Here is a 21,686-nt window from a genome sequence, read left to right on the forward strand (position 1 = left end):
TAGAATATACACCAAAAAAACACAAAAAAGAGAGAAATTTAACTGTTTCACTACATAAAATCAACTGAACACCAAAAAAGACAATAATGCAAGAAATAAGAGACAAACTATAAGGCATATAGAAAACAAATAGCATAATGACGGAAGTCCCTCCTTATTAGTAATTTCTTTAAGTGTAAATGGATTAAGCTCACCAATTAAAGGACAAAGATTAGCAGAATAGACAAAAACACATGGTCCAACTATATGTGCTCTACCAGAGGCTCACTTTAGATCCAAAGACACAAATAGATTGAAAGTGAAAGGATGGAAAAAGATATTCCATGCAAATAATAATCAGAAGAGAACGGGGGGGACTAATATTAGGCAAAATAGACTAAGTCAGAAAAGATTACAAGAGACAAAGAAGGACATTATATATTAATAAAATGTCCAATACAGCAAGAAGATGTAGCAATTATAAACATTTGTATGCCTAATGGAAGACCATCAAAATATATGAAGCAAAAACTGACAGAATTGAAAGTAGAAATAGTTCTAGAACAGTAGTTAGAGATTTCAGTATCACAGATTAACCAGACAGAAGATAAGGAAATAGAGGAACACAATAAACCAACTAGTCTAACAGGCATATACAGAACACTTGATCCAACAACTATAGCGTACATGTTTTTCCCACATGCACCTGGGACATTTTCCAGGATAGGCCATGTGTTAAGCCACAAATTAAGTCTCAATAGATTTAAAAAGGTAGATATCATACGAAATACCTTTTCTGACCACAATAGGATGAAGTTAAAAATCAATAACAGAAGTAAGATTGGAAAATTCACAAATTTGTGGAAATTAACAGACTTAAACAACCAATGGATCAAGGAAGAAATCATAAAGGAAATTAGAAATACTTAGAGATGAATAATAAACAAAACATAATATACCAAATTTATGGTATGCAGTAAAAGCAGTGCTAAGGGGAAAATTTATACTTATAAATTCTTACATTAAAAAATAAGAGTGATTTGAAATCAACAACCTAACTTTACAACTTAAGGGACTAGAAAAAGAAGAACAAACTAAACTTAAATATATAGCACAAGGAAATTATTAATAAAGATTAGAGAAGAGAAAAATGAAACAGAGAAAGAAAAACAATAGAGAAAATCAGGGAAACTACAAGTTGGTTTTGAAAAGATCAACAAAATAGACAAAATCTATTAGCTAGATGGACTAAGAAGAAAAGAGAGAAGACTCAAATTATTAAAATCAGAAATGAAAATGGGGACATTACTACTAATTCTGTAGAATTTAAAAGGATTATGAGAAAGTACTATGAACAGCTGTACAAATTGGGTAACCTAGATGAAATGGACAAATTCGTAGAAAAACAAAACCTATGAAGACTAAATCATAAATATATCAACAATCTGAATACACCTGTAACTATTTTTTTTTTAAGACATGAGAGCAGTTATTTTTTTTTAAAGATTTTATTTATTTATTTGACAGAGAGAGAGAGAGCACAAGTAGGAGAGCGGCAGGGAGAGGGAGAAGCAGGCTCTCCACTGAGCAGGGAGCCCGATGCAGGGCTCAATCCCAGGACCCCAGGATCATGACCTGAGCCAAAGGCTGCCAATTAATCGATTGAGCCACCCAGGTGCCCCACACACCTGTAACTATTAAGGAGATTAAATCAGTACTCAGAAATCTCCTAATAAAGAAAAGCTCTGGACCTGATTGATTGGTGACTTCTATCTAACATTCAGGGAAGACCTAACCAATTCTTCCTAAAATTTTCCTAACAAATGGAAGAAGAGAGAATACTTTCTGACTCATTCTTTGAGGCCAGCATTACTTTGATACCAAAGCCAGACAAAGATACTATAAGAAAACTGAAGACCCAAATCCCTTATGAGCATTGATGTAAAAATCTTCAGCAGAATGTTAGCAAACTGAATTTAGCAGCATATTAAAACGATTATACACCACAACTAAGTAGGATTTATTCCGGGAATGCAAGGATAGTTCAACATACAAAAATCACATTTTAATGTAATACACCACATGATCATTTCAAATGATGCAGAAAAAGCATTTTACAAAATTCAACACCTTTTCATGATAAAAATACTCAACAGACTAGGAAGGGAAGGAAAATACGTCAAAGTAATAAAAGCCATACACGAAAAACCCATAACAAACATCATATGCAATGGTGAAAGAGGTTTTTCCTTTAAGATCAGGAACAAGACAAGCATTACCACTTTTTGCCACTTCTATTCAAGATAGTACTGAAAGTTCTAGTCAGAATAATTAGGCGAGAAAAGGAAATAAAAGTGTCCAATTGGAAAGGAAGAAGTAAAATGATCTCTTCACAGATGATATGATCTTACATGTAGAAAACCACATATATTCCACAAAAACCTATTAGACCTTATGAATGAATTCAGCAAAGTAGCAGGATACAAGGCCAACTGCAAAAATCAGTTGCATTTTTCTACTTTAACGATGAATAGTTTGAAAAGTAAATTATGAAAAGAATTTCATTTGTACTAGCATCAAAAAGAATAAAATACTTAGGAATTAACTTAACCAAGGAGGTAAAAGGTTTGTATAATGAAGGCTATAAAACATTGCTGAAAGAAATTTAAAAAGTCATAAATAAATAGAAATACATCTCCTGTTCATGGATTAGAAGACTTAATACTGTTAACATGTCAGTACTACCCCAAGCAATTTATAGATTCAACATAATCCCTATCAAAATCCCAATCATGTTTTTTTCAAAAATAGAAAAACCCATACTGAAATTCATATGGAGTCTGAATGTTCCCCAACCAGCCGAAACATTCTTGAAAAAGAATGGGGAGTTCATACTTCATGATTTCAAATCTTACTACAAAGCTACAGTAATCAAAGCAGTATGGGTACTAGCATAGAGACAGACATATACACCAATGGAATAGGATAGAGAGCCCAGAAATAAACCCTTGCATATATGGTCAGATGAGTTTTGACCAGGGGGTCAAGACCATTCAGTGGGGTAAGGACAGTCTTTCAACAAATGATGCTGGGAAAACTGGATGGATATCCACCTGCAAAATGATGAGAGTGGACCTTTATCTAACATCATCTACAAACATTAGCTCAAAGGGGGTCAAAGAACTATGTAAGACCTAAAACTCTCAGAAGAAAATTTTTAAGATTTGTGCATCAAAAGACAGAGTATCAACAGAGTAAAAAGGCAACCTACAGAATGGGAGAAAGTATTTGTAAATCTGTATATCTGATAATAAGAATATATAGGCAACTTCTAAAACTGAAGAACAAAAAACAAATGACCTGATTCAAAAATGGGAAAGATTTGAATAGACATTTTTCCAGAGAAGATGTGTGAATAGCCAATAAGTACATGAAAAAATGCCGGCATCACCAGTCATTAGGGAAATGCAAATAAAAACTGCAGTGAGATACCACCTCATATCCATTTGGATGGCTATTGTCAAAAAACAAGAAAATAAGTGTTGGCGAAATGTGGATAATTGGAGCTTTTATGCAGTGTTAGTGGAAATGTAAAGTGGTACAGCTGACATGGATAATGGTATGGGGGTTCCTCAAAAAATTAAGAATAGTTATGTTAACTAAGTGGAATTTAAATAAAAACTTCAAAATTTAAAAATAGAATTACCATGCAGCAATTCTACTTCTGGGTATATATCCAAAAGAATTGAAAGCAGAGTCCCAAGAGATATTTGTATGCCCATGTTCATAATTATATTATTCATGATAGCCAAAAGGTGGAAGCAATCCAGGTGTTCATTGATGGATGAATGAATAAGCCAAGTGTGGTACATACATTCCCCATGGAATATTATTTAGCCTTAAAAATGAAGGAGATTTTGATACATGCTACAACATAGATGAACCTTAAGGACATTTTGCTATGTGAAGTAAGGCAGTTATAAGAAGGCAAATACTGTATTATTCGATTTATGTGAGATATTCAGAATCCTAGAACCAGAGTAGTGTTGCCAGGAGCTAAGGGGTGGGGAAATGGGGAGTTGCTGTTTAATGGGTATGGAGTTTTTATAAGAAGAACTCTGGGGGGCACCTGGGTGGCTCAGTTGGTTAAGCGTCCCACTCTTGATTTCAGCTCAGGTCATGCATAATCTTGGAGTCATGAGATCGAGCCCCGCATCAGGCTTTGCACTCAGTGGGGAGCCTGCTTGAGATTCTCTCTCTCCCTCTGCCCCCTGCTGCACTCTCTCTCTCTCTAATAAATAAATAAATCTTTTTAAAAAAAAGAGCTCTGGAGTTGGATGGTTGTGATGGCTGCACAACATTATGAATGTATTTTATACCACTGAACTATACGCTTACATATGGTTAATATGGTAATTTTTTTGTTATGTGTATTTTACTACTATAAAAAATTGGAAAAAATGCATGGAGTTATCTGAGAAAGTGAATTCTTTTTCAGTTATTTTAAATCTCTTAAGTTCAGGAAAATGTCTCAGCCTGGTCCTACTATGTCTTCAGCATTTCCCTAACGTTTTAACAAGGCTCAGAACCTTCAGCAGGGAATAGTATCTAGCTAGGATTTAATAGCCTTCTTTTGCTTTCTTTCTGTTTGTTTTTGTAGCTACAATAGTAGATTTCTTGTCCTCTGAAGGGAACTGTAGTTGATTAATCAAAAGTCGCTTAAAGCAGAGAATTATAAAAAATGACACATTCAGACCTTAAATAATATTTTAACTTACAACACATACATGCATCCTTAGTTAATAATATCAATAATGTAAGTTGCTCCGGGGGAACATACAAGGTTCTCAGTGTCGTGCCTCCCCTTCCTCATTAACACTACACTGTTGGCAGTTGATCCAGGCTCATCTGGGGCATCTTGGCTATGTGAGCAGTTTTGCATTCTGAATTCAGGCTTATCTCCTCTTCTTCTTGCTGTTTTGTTTGGGCATGTGTGATTTCTGCATCACCTGTAATTTCAATTTTACACAAATTAGCACTCCTGATTCATATGTTATCATTAATTCTTTTGGTCTGAATTCAGTAAAGCAAGCTATATTCTGGATGTTCTTCTTGGTCAGAATCTATGTTTTTAAAAGCTCTAGGGTTTGTTGCTTTGCCAGTATTAAAAAGTTGTAATTTGCAAGTCCCAGCTGCAGGACCTTAGGCAGCTGCAGTCGTCATTTTGGCTTTTTTTTTCTCTCCAGGTGCAGCATGCTTAGTGCCTGTGTGTGTGTGTGTGTGTGAGAGAGAGAGAGAGCGAGAGAGAGAGATTGCTTCTCTTGATAGCATCTTATAAGTTAGAATAGTTCTACCAGTGTGTTAGAGGTGTTCACCAGTTAAATTTCCTGGAGAAAGCCTCAGCAAATGGCTTTGGTTCTGTTGTGTCTGAGCATCAGATGGCTTGCCTCAGCCAAGGTACTTGCCACAGGAGCTCATGACCTTATTACATCTGTCGCTTGCTGGAAAATATTCTGCCCGGCCCATCTTTTCTTCCGGTTTGAGCCCACTGACTGGTGCTCTGAGTTCTTTTACATATAAACCATCCCAAATGCACTGTCTACAATTTTGGTCTCCTTAATGGGAAGCACAATTTGCTCAGCAGTGTGAGTGGAGAACTTTTCTGTGTTTGCACAACCTCCCCTGAAGTCTTTATTTTTTTTTTTTTTTAAGATTTATTTATTTATTTGGAGAGAGAAAGAAAGAGCAGGGAGAGGGGGAGAGGGAGAAAATTTCAAACAGACTCCCTGCTGAGCGTGGAGCCCGACACGGGGCTCCATCTCACGACCCTGAGATCATGACCTGAGCAGAAACCAAGAGTTGGAGGCTTAACCAACTGAGCCACCCAGGCCCCCACCCCCTGAAGTCTTTTATGATTTTCTTATTCACACCTAATTTATCACCAGATTATAAAGAGATTTATCTGTATTGCATCTTTCTAGATAATTCAACTTAGTTCTCATAGAAATAGCTATTATCACACTGTTTTATGATACTAAATTGAATTAAAGTAACACAACTGGCATTACCAAGTTTATGCCATAACGATTGTGCCTCCTGTTCAGCTTAAAAGTAAGTTGGTGAAAGCAAACGTATGGGGTATACTAGACTCTCAAGCGTGGCTGCGAGCCTCAAGCCGTCTCCTGGGCATGGGCATTTAGTGTACACCAGGCTTTAGGCACAGGTTTTACGGAGCAGAGGGAGTGGAGACCGTCGGCCAATGGCTGTCCTTGTGGCTGGTGGTGGGAGGGCCTCTCCTATTATCTTTTCTTTGTGGCAAATGATACTGGTCTTCCATTTAGATAATAATATAGAATCATGTTTTTCAGTAAGTGTTTTTAAGTAAGAATGTAAATTGTTTTAAAGGAAAAACCTTGAGAAATAATAGCTTACTTAGGTGGTACGCCGATTTGACAAACCTTGGGAAGAGGGTATAGGACCAGTGACCTGTGTGAAGGTAACACTGAAATAGAGGCAGGAGGGGTTGGAGCAGAGCAACCCAGCCCTGTCTCGGTGGGTGGGGGCACTGGGCTCCATCTTCTATTCTTATGTTTCAAAGGAGCAGTGGTGACATCCGACGCAGTAGTCATTCCTGGGGAAGGGAGCCTTTTGGCTTTTGTAGAGGTCATTGTTGGGATGTCCAGCATAGGTGGGAAGGACAGAGCTCTGGAACACAGCTCCTATATTCTGCCATTTACTTCACATATGACCCTTTAGCAGCCATTTAACCTCTCTGTGCCTCAGTTTCTCCATCTCTAAAATGCCAATTTTATCCCTCACATCATTACCATGAGGATTAAATGGGGTGATGGAAGCATTTAACCAAGTGCCATTCACATAGTATTCAACTAATGTTATGGGAATGTTAACAACTGTTCTTCCTACCTCCAAGGGTTGTTTTAAGGATCCAGTAAATTTATGTCTTTATTCGAAAGTGATAGCAAACTATGAGATATTGAATACTGTCATTATAGCTATCATCATCTTTCTTTCATTGGTTTGAGAACTAAAATTACTAAAGGGGAAGGATTTTGTTAATCTGTTTATAGGACTTAAATATGTTATGTTGCCTGATCTTTGAAGATCAGCCACTTTCCAAATTCTCATGGATTTGAGAAGAGGCACACAGCCATGCCTCTAACTCTCTTGATATTCTCAGGTAAATGGTAAACCCAGAGTTGGCTTTTAATCATAGCCCTCCCACTCATTAGCTGTGTGACCTGGAGCAAATGACAGACCCTAGCCAACTTAGGACCCCTTTTGTAAAACCGGAGAAGGAGTAATTAACAGCCACCTTGTGGGGTTGATGAGATGAGGAGTGCAAAGCCTACAGCACCTGGTACCGTTGTATTCGACCCCGTCCCTTTCCCTCGCTCCTGCTGTGTTGGACATTGGACTGCATACAGAGACGCACTTCAGAGCAATTTTTGAAGTCTGGGGAAGGTGAGGGTGCACCTACTGGAGGAAGCAAAGACCAGAACTGGAAGTGGTGTGGAAATGTTCCCTAAAAGTACACTTAGTAAATAAATAGATGGAAGATGTTCAACATTGTATGGCTTATTAAGGAAATACAAATTAAAATGAGGTATGCATAAAAAATAAGGAGATTTTGATGTATGTTTAGTGAAATAGACATCACAGATAATTATTGTGGTAGTGAAAAAAGTAGAAAACCTTTCAATGTATGTTTTTTTCTTTTTGAGATACAATTCACATACCATAAAATTCACCCTTTTAATGTGTACAGAATTATGCAAGCATCACCACTATCTGATTTCAGAAACCCTGTACCCATTTAGCAGCTGTTTCCTGTTCTCTCAGCCCTGGGAACACCAATCTGTTTTCTGTCTCTATGGATTTGTCTATTCTGGATATTTCATATAAATCACACAATATGTGATCTCTTGTGTCTGGCTTTTTTCACTTAGCATTGATGGACATTTGGGCTGTTTCTAGCTTTTGGCTTTTGTGACTAGTACTGTTATGAACATACATGTACATGTATTTGTTTGAGTACCTATTTTCCATTTTGGGGGGTTTATACTTAGGAAATTTCTGGGCCATATGGTAATTCTACATTCTCCTTCATTTTTGAAGCATGTTTTTTTTGCCAGAAACACAAGTCTTGTTTGACTTTTTTTTTTTTTAACTTTCAGCACTTTGAATGTCATCCCATTACCTTCTAGCTGCCATCGTTTCTTTTTTTCTTTTCTTTTTTTTAACTTGTTCATTTATTCATTTATTTAATGAATATTTATCAAGTGTCTGTTATGTGATAGGTTTTTTTGCTTTTGTTTTTGTTTTGGTTTTTGTTTTTAGGTATTTGGGATTGGCTGTCATAGTTTCTGAAGAGATCAGCTGTTACTCTTATTGAGGATGCCTTGTGCTGAATGAGCCTCTTCTCTCTTGCTGCTTTCTCCTTGTCTTTGGCCATTGACAGTTTGATTATGATGTGTGTAGGTCACATCTCTGAGTTTTTCCTACTTGGAATTTGCTAAGCTTTTTAGATGTCCTTCAAAAACTTTGGAAGTTTTTGAAGTTTATTCAGATCTTGCTGCCCCATCTCGCCTTTGTTTCTGGACTTCTCAGTATGCACTTGTTGATATACTTGATAATGTGTCACATCTTTGAGGCTGTGTTCATTTCTCTTCTCTCTTTTTTCTTTGTTTTCCTCAGGTTTCATAATCCCAGTTGATCTATTTTCAAATTTGTTGATTCTTCTGCCTGCTCAAATCTGCTATTAAGCTCCTCTAGCAGATTTTTCATTTTAGTTATTGTATTTTTCAAATCCAAAATTTCTATTTGTTTCTTTTTTTTATAATTTCTAACTCTTTTTTGTTATTTCCTCTTTGGTGACACATTATCTTCGTTCTTTCCTTTAGCTCTTTAGAATGGTTTCTTTTGTTTCTTGAACAAATTTAAAATAGCTGATTTAAGATTTTTGTCTAGTAGGGATTTCTCAGGAACAATTTTTATTAACTCCTTTTTTTCTTGTGTATGGACCATACTTTTGTTCCTTTGCTGTATTGTGATTCTTTGTTGAAAACTGCACCTACAGAATAATATAATGTGGCAGTTCTGGACATCAGATTCTCTTCTTCACCCACACTTTCATAGTTTGTTTTTAATTTGGTAGTGACTTTTGTGAAGTAATTCTTTTTTTTTTTTTTAAGATTTTATTTATTTGACAGAGAGAGACACAGCGAGGGAGGGAACACAAGCAGGGGGAGTGGGAGAGGGAGAAGCAGGCTTCCCGTGGAGCAGGGAGCCTGATGCGGGGCTCGATCCCAGGACCCTGGGATCATGACCTGAGCCGAAGGCAGATGCTTAACGACTGAGCCACCCAGGCGCCCCATTGTGAAGTAATTCTGAAGGTCATGTGTGACCACTGAAGTCTCTGCTCAGTTAGCTTAGTGGTCAGCTACTGATTAGAGCTTTCCTTAAATGCCTAGAATCAATAAGTCTCCCAATCTTTGCCGAGGATCTCTATGTGCATATTGGGGCATGCTTTCAGTGCTCAGGCAGGTAATTGACAACTCTGCCTTGGCCTTCACTTCCTGTTTGCATAGAATATCAAGGTCAGCCAGAGGTAAGAACTTAGGGCCTTCTCATGTCTTTCCTGACCATGCACAGTGCTTTTGCCTGCAGATAGCGTTCTAGAGTCCCAGGAAACCTCCAAACCTCCCATGGAAAGTTTTCCAAAGCTCCCATGGAAGCTCCTAGCTTTTCCTTCTAAGCTGTTTGGTCAGCCAATGTACCCAAACTGTTATCCTCCCTCAGGCAGCTGTGATATTAAACAATTGCCTCTGATTGTTTTCAGCAAATGCCCTTCAGGAAAAATAAAGATAGCTTTGCAAGTGGAGTCTTCCAGGAAGGAAGGAAAGGAAAAATAATGACAATTCTCTAGGAAAGGGGCTTTGATGGAACTCAGACCCATTCTGCCCCCTCAGTGGCTGTCAGGCTGCTGGCTTCCATTCTGATAGCAGATGCTGGTTATTAAGGCTACTGCAGAATTAGGGAGGAGTGGATGGGAATAAGGCAAGTTAAAATGCCACAAAGCTCTTTTATTCTTACCAAGATTCAGCCATTTTTCTTGAATAAACATTCCACAGATTGCTGCAAACCTTTGGTTAATTTCTAGAGTTCTGAAAAAGTTGCTTCTGATGATTTTTTGCCTGTGTTCTTATTGGTTTTATGGAGAAAAGGCTTTCTGATTGTCCTATTTCCACCATTTTGCTGATTTTTCAATGTATGTTGAGTCTTAGACTTATACCCCATGAATTAATCCCAAAGCAAGGGGAAAAAAAAGCCAGTCATGTCCACCAACATGTTTGCCAGTATTATTTATAATAGTGAAAAATTCAGAATGTTCTAAATGAGTAACATTAGTGGGGGAAAGCATGTAAATTCTGCGTCACACTATTATGCAGCTGTATAAATGAAAGAGGAGGCTTGGGCAGTAGGATTATAACATGGAAGCTATGACCCTTGGTTCTAGAGTCAGATGGGCTGGGTTAGAGTTTGGCTCTGAGATTTATAGTAAATGACTTGTAGCAAATTAATTCGCCTCTCTAGGCCTCAATTTCTCATCTATAAAATGGTGATAGTTCCATAGTGGTGCTGAGAGCTTTCACAGAAGGTGTCCAGGTGATACGCTTGGCTCAGCCATTGCTAACACTTAGAGGATGAATATACAACCCATAATCCTGCCATTGGAGTGCCCTTTCTTCTAACCTTGGTTTTTCCATGCATTGCCAAGGGATCTTTTTTTATTTTGGTTATAGCATACATAAAATTTCACATCCTTCTAGTTTATTTGCCATTATATCACTGTTGTTGCTATCATTCAACAGAAAATTCTTTATGATACATGATAGGATTATGGGTTGTGTATTTTCTCTTTTCCATTTTATTATTTTTTTTATCAGTGGGAAAGATAAATGTATACTAATAGTAAGAATCTCTTCTGGGGCACTTTTGTGGCTCAGTTGGCTAAGCAACCGACTCTTGGTTTCGGCTCAGGTCATGATCTCAGGGTCCTGGGATTGAGCCTTGCATCTGGCTCCATGATCAGCGGGGAGTCTGCTTGAGGATTCTCTCTCCCTCTGCCCCTCTTCCTGCTTGTGCTCTCTCAAAAAATAAGTAAATATTAAAAAAAAAAAAGAAGAAGAAGAAGAAGAAGAAGAATGTCTTCTTAAAGAAGGAGGCCCTCTTCAGGAGGGTCCAGGCAGGAATACCCTCCATTAGACACTGGGATGGTGGAAGTATGTTTCCAGGTGCATCTTCAGGGACTTTTTTTTTTTTAAGATTTTATTTATTTATTTGACACAGAGAGAGAGCACAAGCAGGGGGAGCAGCAGGCAGAGGGAGAGGGAGAAGCAGGCTCCCCGCTGAGCAGGGGGCCCAATGTGGGGCTCAATTGCAGACCCTGGGATCATGACCTGAGCTGAAGGCAGGCGCTTAAAGACTGAAGGCGCCCCTTCAGGGATTTTTTGATAAACCAGTATTTCCTGAGTCTGTGCAGGAGGCTGGGGTGTATTTACTGGTCTTCTTCAAGGGGGTCTTTTATTCAGAGTCCTGGGAGCTAGGGCTCACTGCTGCCTCCTCAGAGTGGGTTGTGAAAGTAGAGGTTAAAACCTAGGAGCACCCTTTTAAATTTTATCATTCAACCTAAGGGTTTCCCTGTGGGGCCTCCGTTTCCTCATCTGCTACTCATCCATGCTGATGATCTCTGTGATCTCTGTAACTTGGCGGGGCTTGTTTTTCCATTTCAGGTTCCGAGGTGCACCGATTATACCCGTGGCGGCCAAGCCTGGGGGGCCAGAGGCCCCTGAAACAGAAGCTCCACAGGGCATCTCAGAGCTCATTGAGGTACTGTCCACTTGAATCCAGGCTGGCCTCTGGCCCCAGCCCCACTCAGGCCCCTTGTATCCTGCTCAGTCTGAGAGGGAGAGAAGGGGGAGGCACCCCAGCAAAAGAGTCTGAGCTGTTCCTTTAACTACCGCCACCCCTCCCCCAGGCACATGCATACCTTAGTGTACCCTCCCTCACTTCCCTCCAAGAGTTAAACCAAAACAGAAGCAGAGGCCTCAGTCTCTAGCCCAAGGTCCTACGGAGCTGTCCACACCCTTGTAAGTCATTCTTTTTCCTTTCTCTTGTCAAACATCCCCACTCAGAGCAGCTCCTGCCTCCTGGGGCTCTAGGCCATGTCTTCCATTCCAGGCCTTCAGACTGTGCCATTCCCCCGGTGTGTCCCACTGGCTGATGGAGACGGGCCCAGCAGCAGGGCAGTGCTGCTCAGGGCCTCGTGGTCTCCACTAAATAATGGCGCTTCTGAGGCACGGGCTTTTCCTCCAGGCTCAGTGGTAGTAGAAGCAGGGAGGCAGCCCAGCCACCACAGGGTGCCCAGGGCAGCCAGAGGGCAGGGCGGGGGTGGTGGGGGTGGTGGTGATGCTGCTGTGAGGATGGCAGTGACCACAGTGTCCCTCAGTTGGAAGGGTGGAGTGGCGACTCTGGGGCTGGACGCTGGGCCCACCACCTGCTCTCTGTGTGGCCTTAGGCACGTGACCTGATCTCTCTTGCCTCTGTTCCCTCAGTTGTAAAGTTGGGAAAAGAACACTAGCTGTGGAGTCGGCGTGCAGGTTAGCTGAGGTTAATAGTGTCCTGTGCTCAGAACAGTGCTGTATCAGAGTTTACTACAGCAGCGACGGCACTTATCACATACCAGGAGCTGTACTGTTCTTTACATGCCTCTCACAGTGATCATGGGCTTTCACAGTGGCGCTGGGAGGCTCACATTATTTATCCCCGTCTTAACCAGGGAAGAGTCTGAGGTTCAGAGAAGTTAAGTAACTTGCCTAAGGTCTCACAGCAAGTATGTGGTAGAGCTGGCATCCAGTCCCAGATCAGTTGGGGTGTCTTTGGGATCCCCCTGCACCTGGACCCACAGAGCCAAGAACAGATGCGATCGTGTGCACTGCCACCATGTCTATGATTACATGGTGCTGCTGCAACTGACTTAGCAAAGCAAACCTTTTCTGGCTGAGGCTTTTGTTACTTTTTCATCTGCTTCAGAGAACACTGGTCTGGGAGCCTTGGACAGATTTTTTATTAAAGCAAAATTCGCAAATGCTGCTATGAAAGATGTTTGTGTATTCCTTTAAGAAGCCTCTGCCTAAATCCCAGGCCAAGCCTGTTTTGAATCTTTAGTCTTTTTTCCAGAAGAATTGTTATCACAAGGCTGAGAGTTTGGAACATTCACTACCAAATACTTTTTGACAGCCTCTTTGCTAACGAAATCCGAAAGCAGCCAAATAGAAGGAATAATGCAGTCTTTACTTTCCTTTGTTTATTGGGAATTAGCTCTGACATCCGCAAGCACGTAGACAGCATGAGGGAAATGGGCCGGTGCAGCTGAAGCGCGCGGAAAGTGTTGGCGGAGCAGAAGCAGCAGCCCTGCAGACTGAGGGGGCAACACTGGCCCTTGGCAGACATTAGGTGGTCCCCCGGCTCTGCCTGGGCTTGGAGCCACCGCCTCACCCCCTCCCGCCCCTCCATACACGGCGGCAGCCCTGCTCACCCAGGGCCTTTGGGCCCCTGTGCTTCTCAGGCCCTGTGCCAGCTGCTGGAGATACTTGGAAGGACTCAGGCCCTAGGAGAGAGACAAACAAGCAAATGCTCACAACAGCGTGTTAACGGGGGATGGGGGCGGGGAGCGCAGCCGTGCAGAGGGGGCCGAGAAGCCTTCCCAGGGGTGGCGTCTCCCCGGAGAAGGGGAGGTGAAGCTGGCTGGTGAGCTTGCAGGACCTGCCAGTGGCTGGTGCCTGCTGTGAGAGGGCACGTGGAGGGGGATGAGGCCTCTCCGGTAGCTAGGGGCTAGACGATGACACATCTTAAATCCTGTGGGCTCAGAAGGCTGGGAAGGCCAGTGAGGTCCAATCGATGTGCCCCAGGCTGTCGCGCAGCAGGCGCCGGTGCCGGCCTTTTGGGAGGCCGTTGGTTACCCCAGCGAGAGGAGAGAGGAGGCTTCTCCAGGTGCCCTTTTCCTTCGAACCCAGAGGAGCCGAGGGCACGGCGGCAGTCTGGGCCGCCATCAGGGAGCCGTCCGCTTCCGAGCAGGGCCAGCTTGCCCAGGGACTGGCCGCGCCTTCTGCCCTGCTCCGCCGTGCCCAGTTCAGCTCCCCTCCCCGGCAGCGTGTGGCACCAGCGTGTGGCATCTCTTTTCTAGCTCCTGACATCCCAGATTTCTATCCCGACGAGAGACCCCTCGGGACCACTCCTCATGTCTGTGGACCACTGTTTCTCCATCAAAGGCCAAGGCACTGTGATGACAGGGACCATCCTCTCAGGCTCCATCAGCCTCGGCGACAGTGTGGAGATTCCCGCCCTCAAGGTCAGTCTTACCTTGTCCTTCGTTTTTGTTTGTCTCTCTAGTGGCGAGGGAGAGGGATGACCCCTTTGCCTCTCCAGCAGCTGAGCCTGCTGGGCCAGCTCCCCAGGGCTGGCCCTCTGGCTCTGCTCCGCTCCCTCTTCTCTCCTACCCTGCCTGGATTCTAGAATCACCACTCTCCCTCGTTCTCATAACAATACCCATGTATTGGAGGCCTATGATGTGCCGTGATGAGCCTCCTGAGTAGGTGTTCTTTGTAGATGAAGAAACGGAAGCTCTAGAAGGTGTAGTGGGCTCAGGATCACATGGTCAACAAGTGAGGGTGCAGGGTGTACACCCTCCCTTTCTACAAGCCCCATACCTCAGGCTGGCAAGTACACGTGGACTTCTTTCTGGGTACTTTTTGCCTCTCCACAAGAATTTCAAATTAAATACAATTACGATCTTGTGTCTCTCAGAGTCATACAATCTGGAGGATATCCAGATGAGTTTTACACTGGTAGTGACCACTAGTAGGTACCATGTTATCCCTTGGAAGACTAGTGGGCAGCTGCGTGTCTCCCTATTGCCCCCACCTCTGGTAACCACTGGCCTGGCTCTGATCTGAAAGCTCTTTTAGTGACCTTGATAATTCCCATCTTCAGTGGGCTTTTCTTGTGGTTTTAGTTTACTGGAGAAGAAACAGAGGCTCCTTGACCACCCTTCTCTTCAGGGGTAATAAAGGGTGGGCAACAAGGGCTAGTTAGAACCAGGCAGATCCTAAGAAGAAATCTGGGGTCCAGGGTGGCTGTCTAGTTCTCAAAGGAACCTGGAGTGCAGGGACGTGGAAGCTTGCACTTGGCCCCATGTACTAAGATGCAGTCACAGCCCTAAGTCAGTGAACTCAGTTTGCCTGCGAACTGGGAGTTCTCCCTGGAGGGCTGTGTTGAGACAGATTCTAAGACTGTCTGGCTCACTAGACGTATTAGGGTCCTCCTCAAAAACAGAACTAAAAAGACATGTGTATATATGTATACAAAGAGAAAGGGGTGTATTTTAAGGAATTGGCTCACATGATTATGAGGCCCAGCAGGTCCAAAATCCACAGGATAGGCCAGCAAGATGGAGATCCAGGGAAGAGTTGCAGTTCAAGTCTGAAGGCTGTTGGCTGGCAGAATTTCTTCTTCTTCCAAGGAGGTCAGTCTTCCTGTTCAGGCCTTTAACTGATTGGACGGGGTCCACCCACATTATGGAGGGTAATCTCCTTTACTCAAAGTCTGCTCCTCTTAATGTTAATCTCATCCAGAAAATACCCTCACAGAAATATCCAGAATAATGCTCGACCAAACCTGTCAGTACAGTGGCTCAGCCTAGTTGACACATAAAATACACTATCACACTGTGGGGGAGAACCACGATAACAGTGGCTGCCCTGAACAAGGGGAGGGCAAGGGCACCTATATCTTATGTTGGCCCTTCCTGGTCTAGGATAGCCTGGGAGGATGTAGGAAAGGGGTATTTCAGGGATGAGAGGAATGACCAGGGCTTCCCCAGGTAAAGGAGATCTCAGGTTTCAATCACCCCGCTCCACTCATTTTATGGTGCTGTGGTTGTTGCTTCCTTCTGCAGGGCTGCGTTATTAGGGAAGAGTCTCCTGACCAGGGAGGACCAATCACAAGAAAAGCTTCCCCTATAGGCCTGAGACTGGCCAGGTTGCAGGGCTCCCTGGGGTGGCAGCAGGAGTTGAAGGACGAAGCCCTGCCCTTCCGAGTCCCAGGGCCTCCCCTGACATTGGACCCAAGTCCTAGGGTCAGAATCCCCTCCTCTACTGGCTGTTGTAGATTCTCCTCTGAAGACCATTAGTCCTGGATAAACACCACTTAAATCAAATCCATGTTGCGCCAGGGACTAAAAGTGTAAATCTTAAAAAAATAAAGCACAAAATTATGAAAATAAACCAAACTTATATTTAACAAAGTTAAGATTATTACAGTGCTGCGTGTTAATTCTCAGCTGGAACAGAGAATGAATCAAATGGTAAATTTCTTTGCCTTCTGGGTGCTCCCTGAAGCAGATCCCAGGGGGCCACCCTCATCCAGTATCCCTTCTGGCTTGGGAGAAGACATGTTTGCAGCCTGGGAGAACAGCTGGGAGCAGGAAGGTGGTGTCAGAAGAGGTTGCTGTGGGACATAGACTTTGAAGTGCGGTACCTGAGGGAGGAAAAAGTGTTTGATGATAACATCAGTGGCCACCATGCTTGACCAAAGTATAGGATGGGGGAGGGCCGAGGCAGAAAGAGTCAGCCACATTAAGCAGACAGGGATGTTTGAGTGGGGACATGTTCTGAGGTCTTTGGCCACTCTTTTCTTTTTTTTTAAGATTTTATTTATTTATTTGACAGAGAGAGAGACAGCGAGAGAGGGAACACAGGCAGGGGGAGTGGGAGAGGGAGAAGCAGGCTTCCTGCCGAGCAGGGAGCCCGATGCAGGGCTTGATCCCAGGACTCTGGGATCATGACCTGAGCCGAAGGCAGACGCTTAACGACTGAGCCACCCAGGCACCCCTTTGGCCACTCTTTTCATCCTTATAAAGATGGAACTTTCCTATCAGGGTCCCGTTACTGATCTGTCGTACTTGGGCACATGGAAGGTGCTTGGCAAATATAAAATTTAATTCTCCTCTTGCTTTTGTTCACCCATTTCCCCCAGCCTACCTTTTAACTCTCTAGTGCTGTGTTATTCTCTAATTTACTAGGCAGGGAAAGCATAACTGTAAGTAGTGAACTTAAATATGTGACTGAGGAATTTTCCAGTCAAAGTGTAGAAAGTGCTTTCTCCATTGCTGCTTATAGTAAAATGTGAGATGAAAGGAGTGAATTGAAGGTGGAACTAAGGTACCTGCACTTGATTTGGGAGATTCTCGGCCTTTCCAGATTCCCAGTGATGCTAAAAGTAGAAAATTCATTTTGAGAAAGCACACTCTGGAGAAAGGCCAACGGTGATGCTGGACAGCCTTTGCTGTGGAGGTTAGGGATGTGACTCGTGGATCCAGTCAAACATCTCAGCAGAAACCAGGACTAGAGATGGGCTTCTCCAGGAAGGATCTGTGGAGAACCCTCAGATCCCCTTGACATACATGAGAGACCCACAAGGTTTTTGAGAATGTAGTATCAGCAGAAACACTGCCAACCTGGGCTGAAAGGGACAAACCCAACGAAATGTTTAAAAAAAAAAGCAGTTGGACTTCTGGTATTCTAATTGTAGGAAATGGACTGATAGAATTACTCAGCTAACTCATGTTACCTTTCAAGCAAGAGGGAGAATAACTCCAGGGGCAGAGCCATGGACACAAAGACAGAGGCCAGGGAGGCGAGCCCAGAGGCAGGGGCCAGTGAAGCCTGTGGGCCCAGAAGGTGGAGGACCGAGCCACAGAGGGTCATTTTCAGGCCAGGAAAGCTAATGGAAGTTGCTCTGTTGGATTTCAGATTTCAGATTTGCTTGAGTCTAGTGACTTCTGTGTTCCCTTCATTTTTTCTCTGTGCCTATATTTTAGGTTTTTTTCAAGATTTTATTTATTTATTTGAGAGAGAGAGCACAAGTGGGAGGGAGAGGCAGAGGAGAGGGAGAAGCAGGCTCCCGGCTGAGCAGGTAGCCCCATGTGGGGCTTGATCCCAGAACCCTGGGATCATGACCTGAGCCAAAGGCAGACGCTTAACCGACTGAGCCACCCAGGCGCGCACCACCACCCCCCGCCCCGCCCCTGCCGTGTCTATATTTTAAAGCAGAAAACTTGTTTTTGAGTTTCACACATCCACAGGTGGAGAGGCATTTGGCCCCAGAATGGGTCATATCTGTGCCTGATTAGGTGGGTTAAATGATATTTTTGATCTGATGATACTTAGATGAGATTTTGCACTTAGAGTATGCTATAATGGGGTGAGAAATTGGAGATGTTGGGATGGGGTAAAAGTATTTTGCACATGGGATGGATGTGAATGAAGTTTTGGGGACTTGAGGGTGGACTGTAGTGGGTAGAATTGTGACCCACAAAAGCTGTGTCCACCTAGAAGCTCAGAAATGACCTTTGGAATAAGAGTCTTTGTGGATGTAATTAAGGTAAGGATCTCAAAATGAAGTCATCCCGATTAGGGATGATGTGTGTCCAGTGACACAGATTCACAGAGGGAGGGCATATGTGGCCCCAACCCGAGGAATGCCAGTGGCTGCCTGGAGCCACCAGATGCTAGGAGAGAGGTAGGGAAGGAGTTCGTTCGCAGAGACTCCAGAGGGGACCAACCCTGCTGACACATTGATTTTAGACTTCTGGCCAGTGTAACTTCGAGAGAATACATTTCTGTTGTTTAACGCTACCAAGTTTGGTCATTGGTTAGGGCAGCCCTAAGAAATGAATGTGGATTTTGGATGGAAAGGACTGAAGTCAGAACACGCCTCAAGTCCTTTGCAGTTGTGGGCAGGCCTCTTCACTCCTCTGAGCTTTGACTTTGTCTCGAGGGATGGCCGGGGTGCTGTGAGGGTGACGTAAGCTGCTCGCACATCGGCAGTACAGGTTAATGGTAGAGTAGGACTGCTGCGTACTGGTGGCCAGCTCTGTTCCTTCCTTCCTTTTCCGTAACTCCCCCCCAGTAGGCAAGAAAACCTAGGCCCAGGCCTGCTAAGCAACCAGAGAGCAGAGCCAGCATTTGAAGTCATTCCTCTGGCTCCAAAGACCAGGCTGTGTCTACTATATCCCCTGCCCCTGGAGCCCCCAAAGAGATGCCAGGGCCAGTGGCCTTTCCTCTCTGGGGCAGGACCCTCCCACCTCCAGAGCAGCTTTGTAGGTGAGCTGGGCGCTCCACTGAGGCCTCTCCTGGGCCACAGAGCCTATAAAAACACATTTCAGAAGCTCCTGAGGTCCAGAGCTCCTGACCTCCTCTTGCCCCCACTTTCCACTAACCATAATTGGTGACCGGTGCCTATCGGGCACTGGGGACATTGCAGGGTGGCGGCTTTAAACTAGATGGCCCTCCTCCCAAACCTGGTGACATCCCTGTCAGATTTCACTAATCAACTTGGACACATCTGACCGCTTGAACTCCCTCAGAGGCAGGGCACAGCCATTCCAAATAAACAGTCACATTCCCCTCCTGGCCAGGGCTGGCCCGCCGGAGCCAGTCAGACCCTGGCCCCTGTCTCTGCTGCCTGTGTCCGTTCCCAGCTGGGGCCCATTAGCCGATAGAGGAAATGTTGGGGGAATGGGACTGGAGGAGAAAAACCAAATCCCATTTAGATCGCAGAATGGCGTAAACACCAGACATCCTGAGATTTGCCAGCCTCCTTCTCAGGCTTTTGGTTCTCCCGGTCCTCAGCTCGCGAAATCCCTCCGGTCACATCTAATCTGGGGATTTCAGGCTAGTGATGTTTGCAATAGCAATTGGCTATCGGGGTTGTCACGTCAGAAACTGTCAGAGCCACAGACCATGGAGAAAGAGAGAGAGAGGTCTGGGAGTTGAGAGGCAAGTTCTCGGCTTCTCTGTATCTCACTAATTCATCCCAAACTGAAGTCTCACCTTGGTCCAGGGCCTCCGGAAGAGGGGCACTGTGGTGTGCTGACCACTAGGAATGGCGGACAGAAGGTTCCCAGCACTATGGAGGCACATGGGTTTTAGCTGATAACTCTTGTCTACTATGTCGTTGCCATTCAGTATTCCTTTCCTTTCCTGTGGAATTTCTCTTGTGGGGTATAGAAGTAGTAAATGGCAGGGCACCTCCCAGGTTATAAGGAAACTGTCCTTTTCAGGGCTGCTAAGTGCGTTATTGAAATGGAAATATGCTTCACAGCCCACACTGTCCACTGTGAATGCATGTTCGTTTTCTGATGATGGTGACAAACATCTAAATAAATGCCTATTTAGTTGGTAAACCTGTTCGAGAACAGTTCAAAATTTGATAGCATATTCCTCCAAATTAGGTCCATATTCAGATTTATTTTTTTCTTTGTAAAAACCCCCAGAAAGGAAAAAAAAATCTTAAATACCACGGGGTATTGTTATTCTTACCTTTGCCTCCACCCTTGGGCGCTGATCACAAGGTGAGAGAAAGCTGTGACATCTAAAAAGATGCATTTTCTCACCCTAACAAGCCCACAGCCGCACCTCTGCCTGCCGTGCCCTTCCCCCACTCCTAGCAACCTTCCTCCCCTTATCCTTGTTTTTCACCTGGAAGCCTTGGTGGGCGGTGCCCCTACCCTGGAGCACATGACCTCTTTCCTCTCGAATCCCTGTGTGCCCTCTGGCTAGTTAGCTGCTCCCTCACAGGGGTGCTCTGGGTCGACACTTAGGCACTGCCTGGCACTGTGTGTGTCTCTGTGTCTGTCTCTGCCTGTGCCTCCCACCAAGCTCGTCTCCTGGAGAGCAGAGGCTGGGTCTTCTCCATCTCTGTGCCCTTTGCACCAGTCCTAGGGTGAGGCCCAGAGGAGGCCCCAGAAACTGTCTGATGAACAAAGCAGCAGGGAAAACCCAATAAAGCAAATAGGCTCTTTGTTTTGCAGTAGGATTTTGATTCCGGGTAGATAATGAACGGCCAGAGGGCTGGGTTTGGAGTGGCTGCTCCCCCAGCTCATGGGTCCAGGTGGAGAAGCCTGGAGCTGGACCGCTGGCAGCTTGCCGCCCTGGCTGTCTTCTCTTTGAAGCTCGAATCTTGATGCTTGCCCAGTGAGTAGCTCCAGAGATAGTCCTGTGTCCCAGTGCCGGCACATTTTCAGGGAATGGTTATATGTCAGGGGCCCAGGGCTACAGACCTGGATTCCTGAGCCACCTGTGCAGACCCGCTCTGAAGACTGAGCTGCTTCTGCTTCTGTGTGTCTTATCAAAAATGTAAAGCCTGGTCTTCATCCTTAATCATGTCCTGTTTCAGAAGATCTATGAGGAAGGAAGGCCTTCTCTGAATTTGCTGTTTTTGTGGTGGTTGGCTTTGGGGTGGAAACTCCTGGGAGTCCATTCTCTGTACCTGGGTGTCACATGTGCCGGGGGCGTGGAGCTGACGAAGCAGAGGGGGATAGGGAAGGACAAAGGGGAGTGAAGGAAATGAGGAGCGTTTTGGAAAAGCCGGGGCAAGAATGGGGAGGCAGAGGCAGGCATTGATCAGGAGGTGCCTATGATCCGATCCCCTTTCACTTGGTGTCCTGCCGCAGGGGGGTCTCTGCCATCAGGCCCTTGCCCTCCAGCCTCCCCCGTCTCCCACTGGGACTGTGGCTCTCCCTGGCTCAGATGCCCGCCCCCACCTGCTGATGGGTGGATGGACGG

The 21,686-nt window shown here is 44.4% G+C and overlaps 1 protein-coding gene across 4 annotated transcripts in view; it reads left to right on the plus strand.

Annotated features, from left to right (window-relative positions):
- EEFSEC (eukaryotic elongation factor, selenocysteine-tRNA specific) overlaps window positions 1-21,686 on the plus strand; it is a 254,818-nt gene that overhangs the window by 101,454 nt on the left and 131,678 nt on the right. For all 4 annotated transcript variants that reach the window (XM_036078496.2, XM_078074398.1, XM_036078494.2 and 1 more), the window contains exons 3-4: window positions 11,793-11,889; window positions 14,246-14,410. In XM_036078496.2, the coding sequence (XP_035934389.1) occupies window positions 11,793-11,889; window positions 14,246-14,410 (262 nt within the window). The remainder of the gene's footprint in view (window positions 1-11,792; window positions 11,890-14,245; window positions 14,411-21,686) is intronic.

Source organism: Halichoerus grypus, chromosome 1 (genome assembly GCF_964656455.1).
Source record: "Halichoerus grypus chromosome 1, mHalGry1.hap1.1, whole genome shotgun sequence".
NCBI classification, from domain to species: Eukaryota; Metazoa; Chordata; class Mammalia; order Carnivora; family Phocidae; genus Halichoerus; species Halichoerus grypus.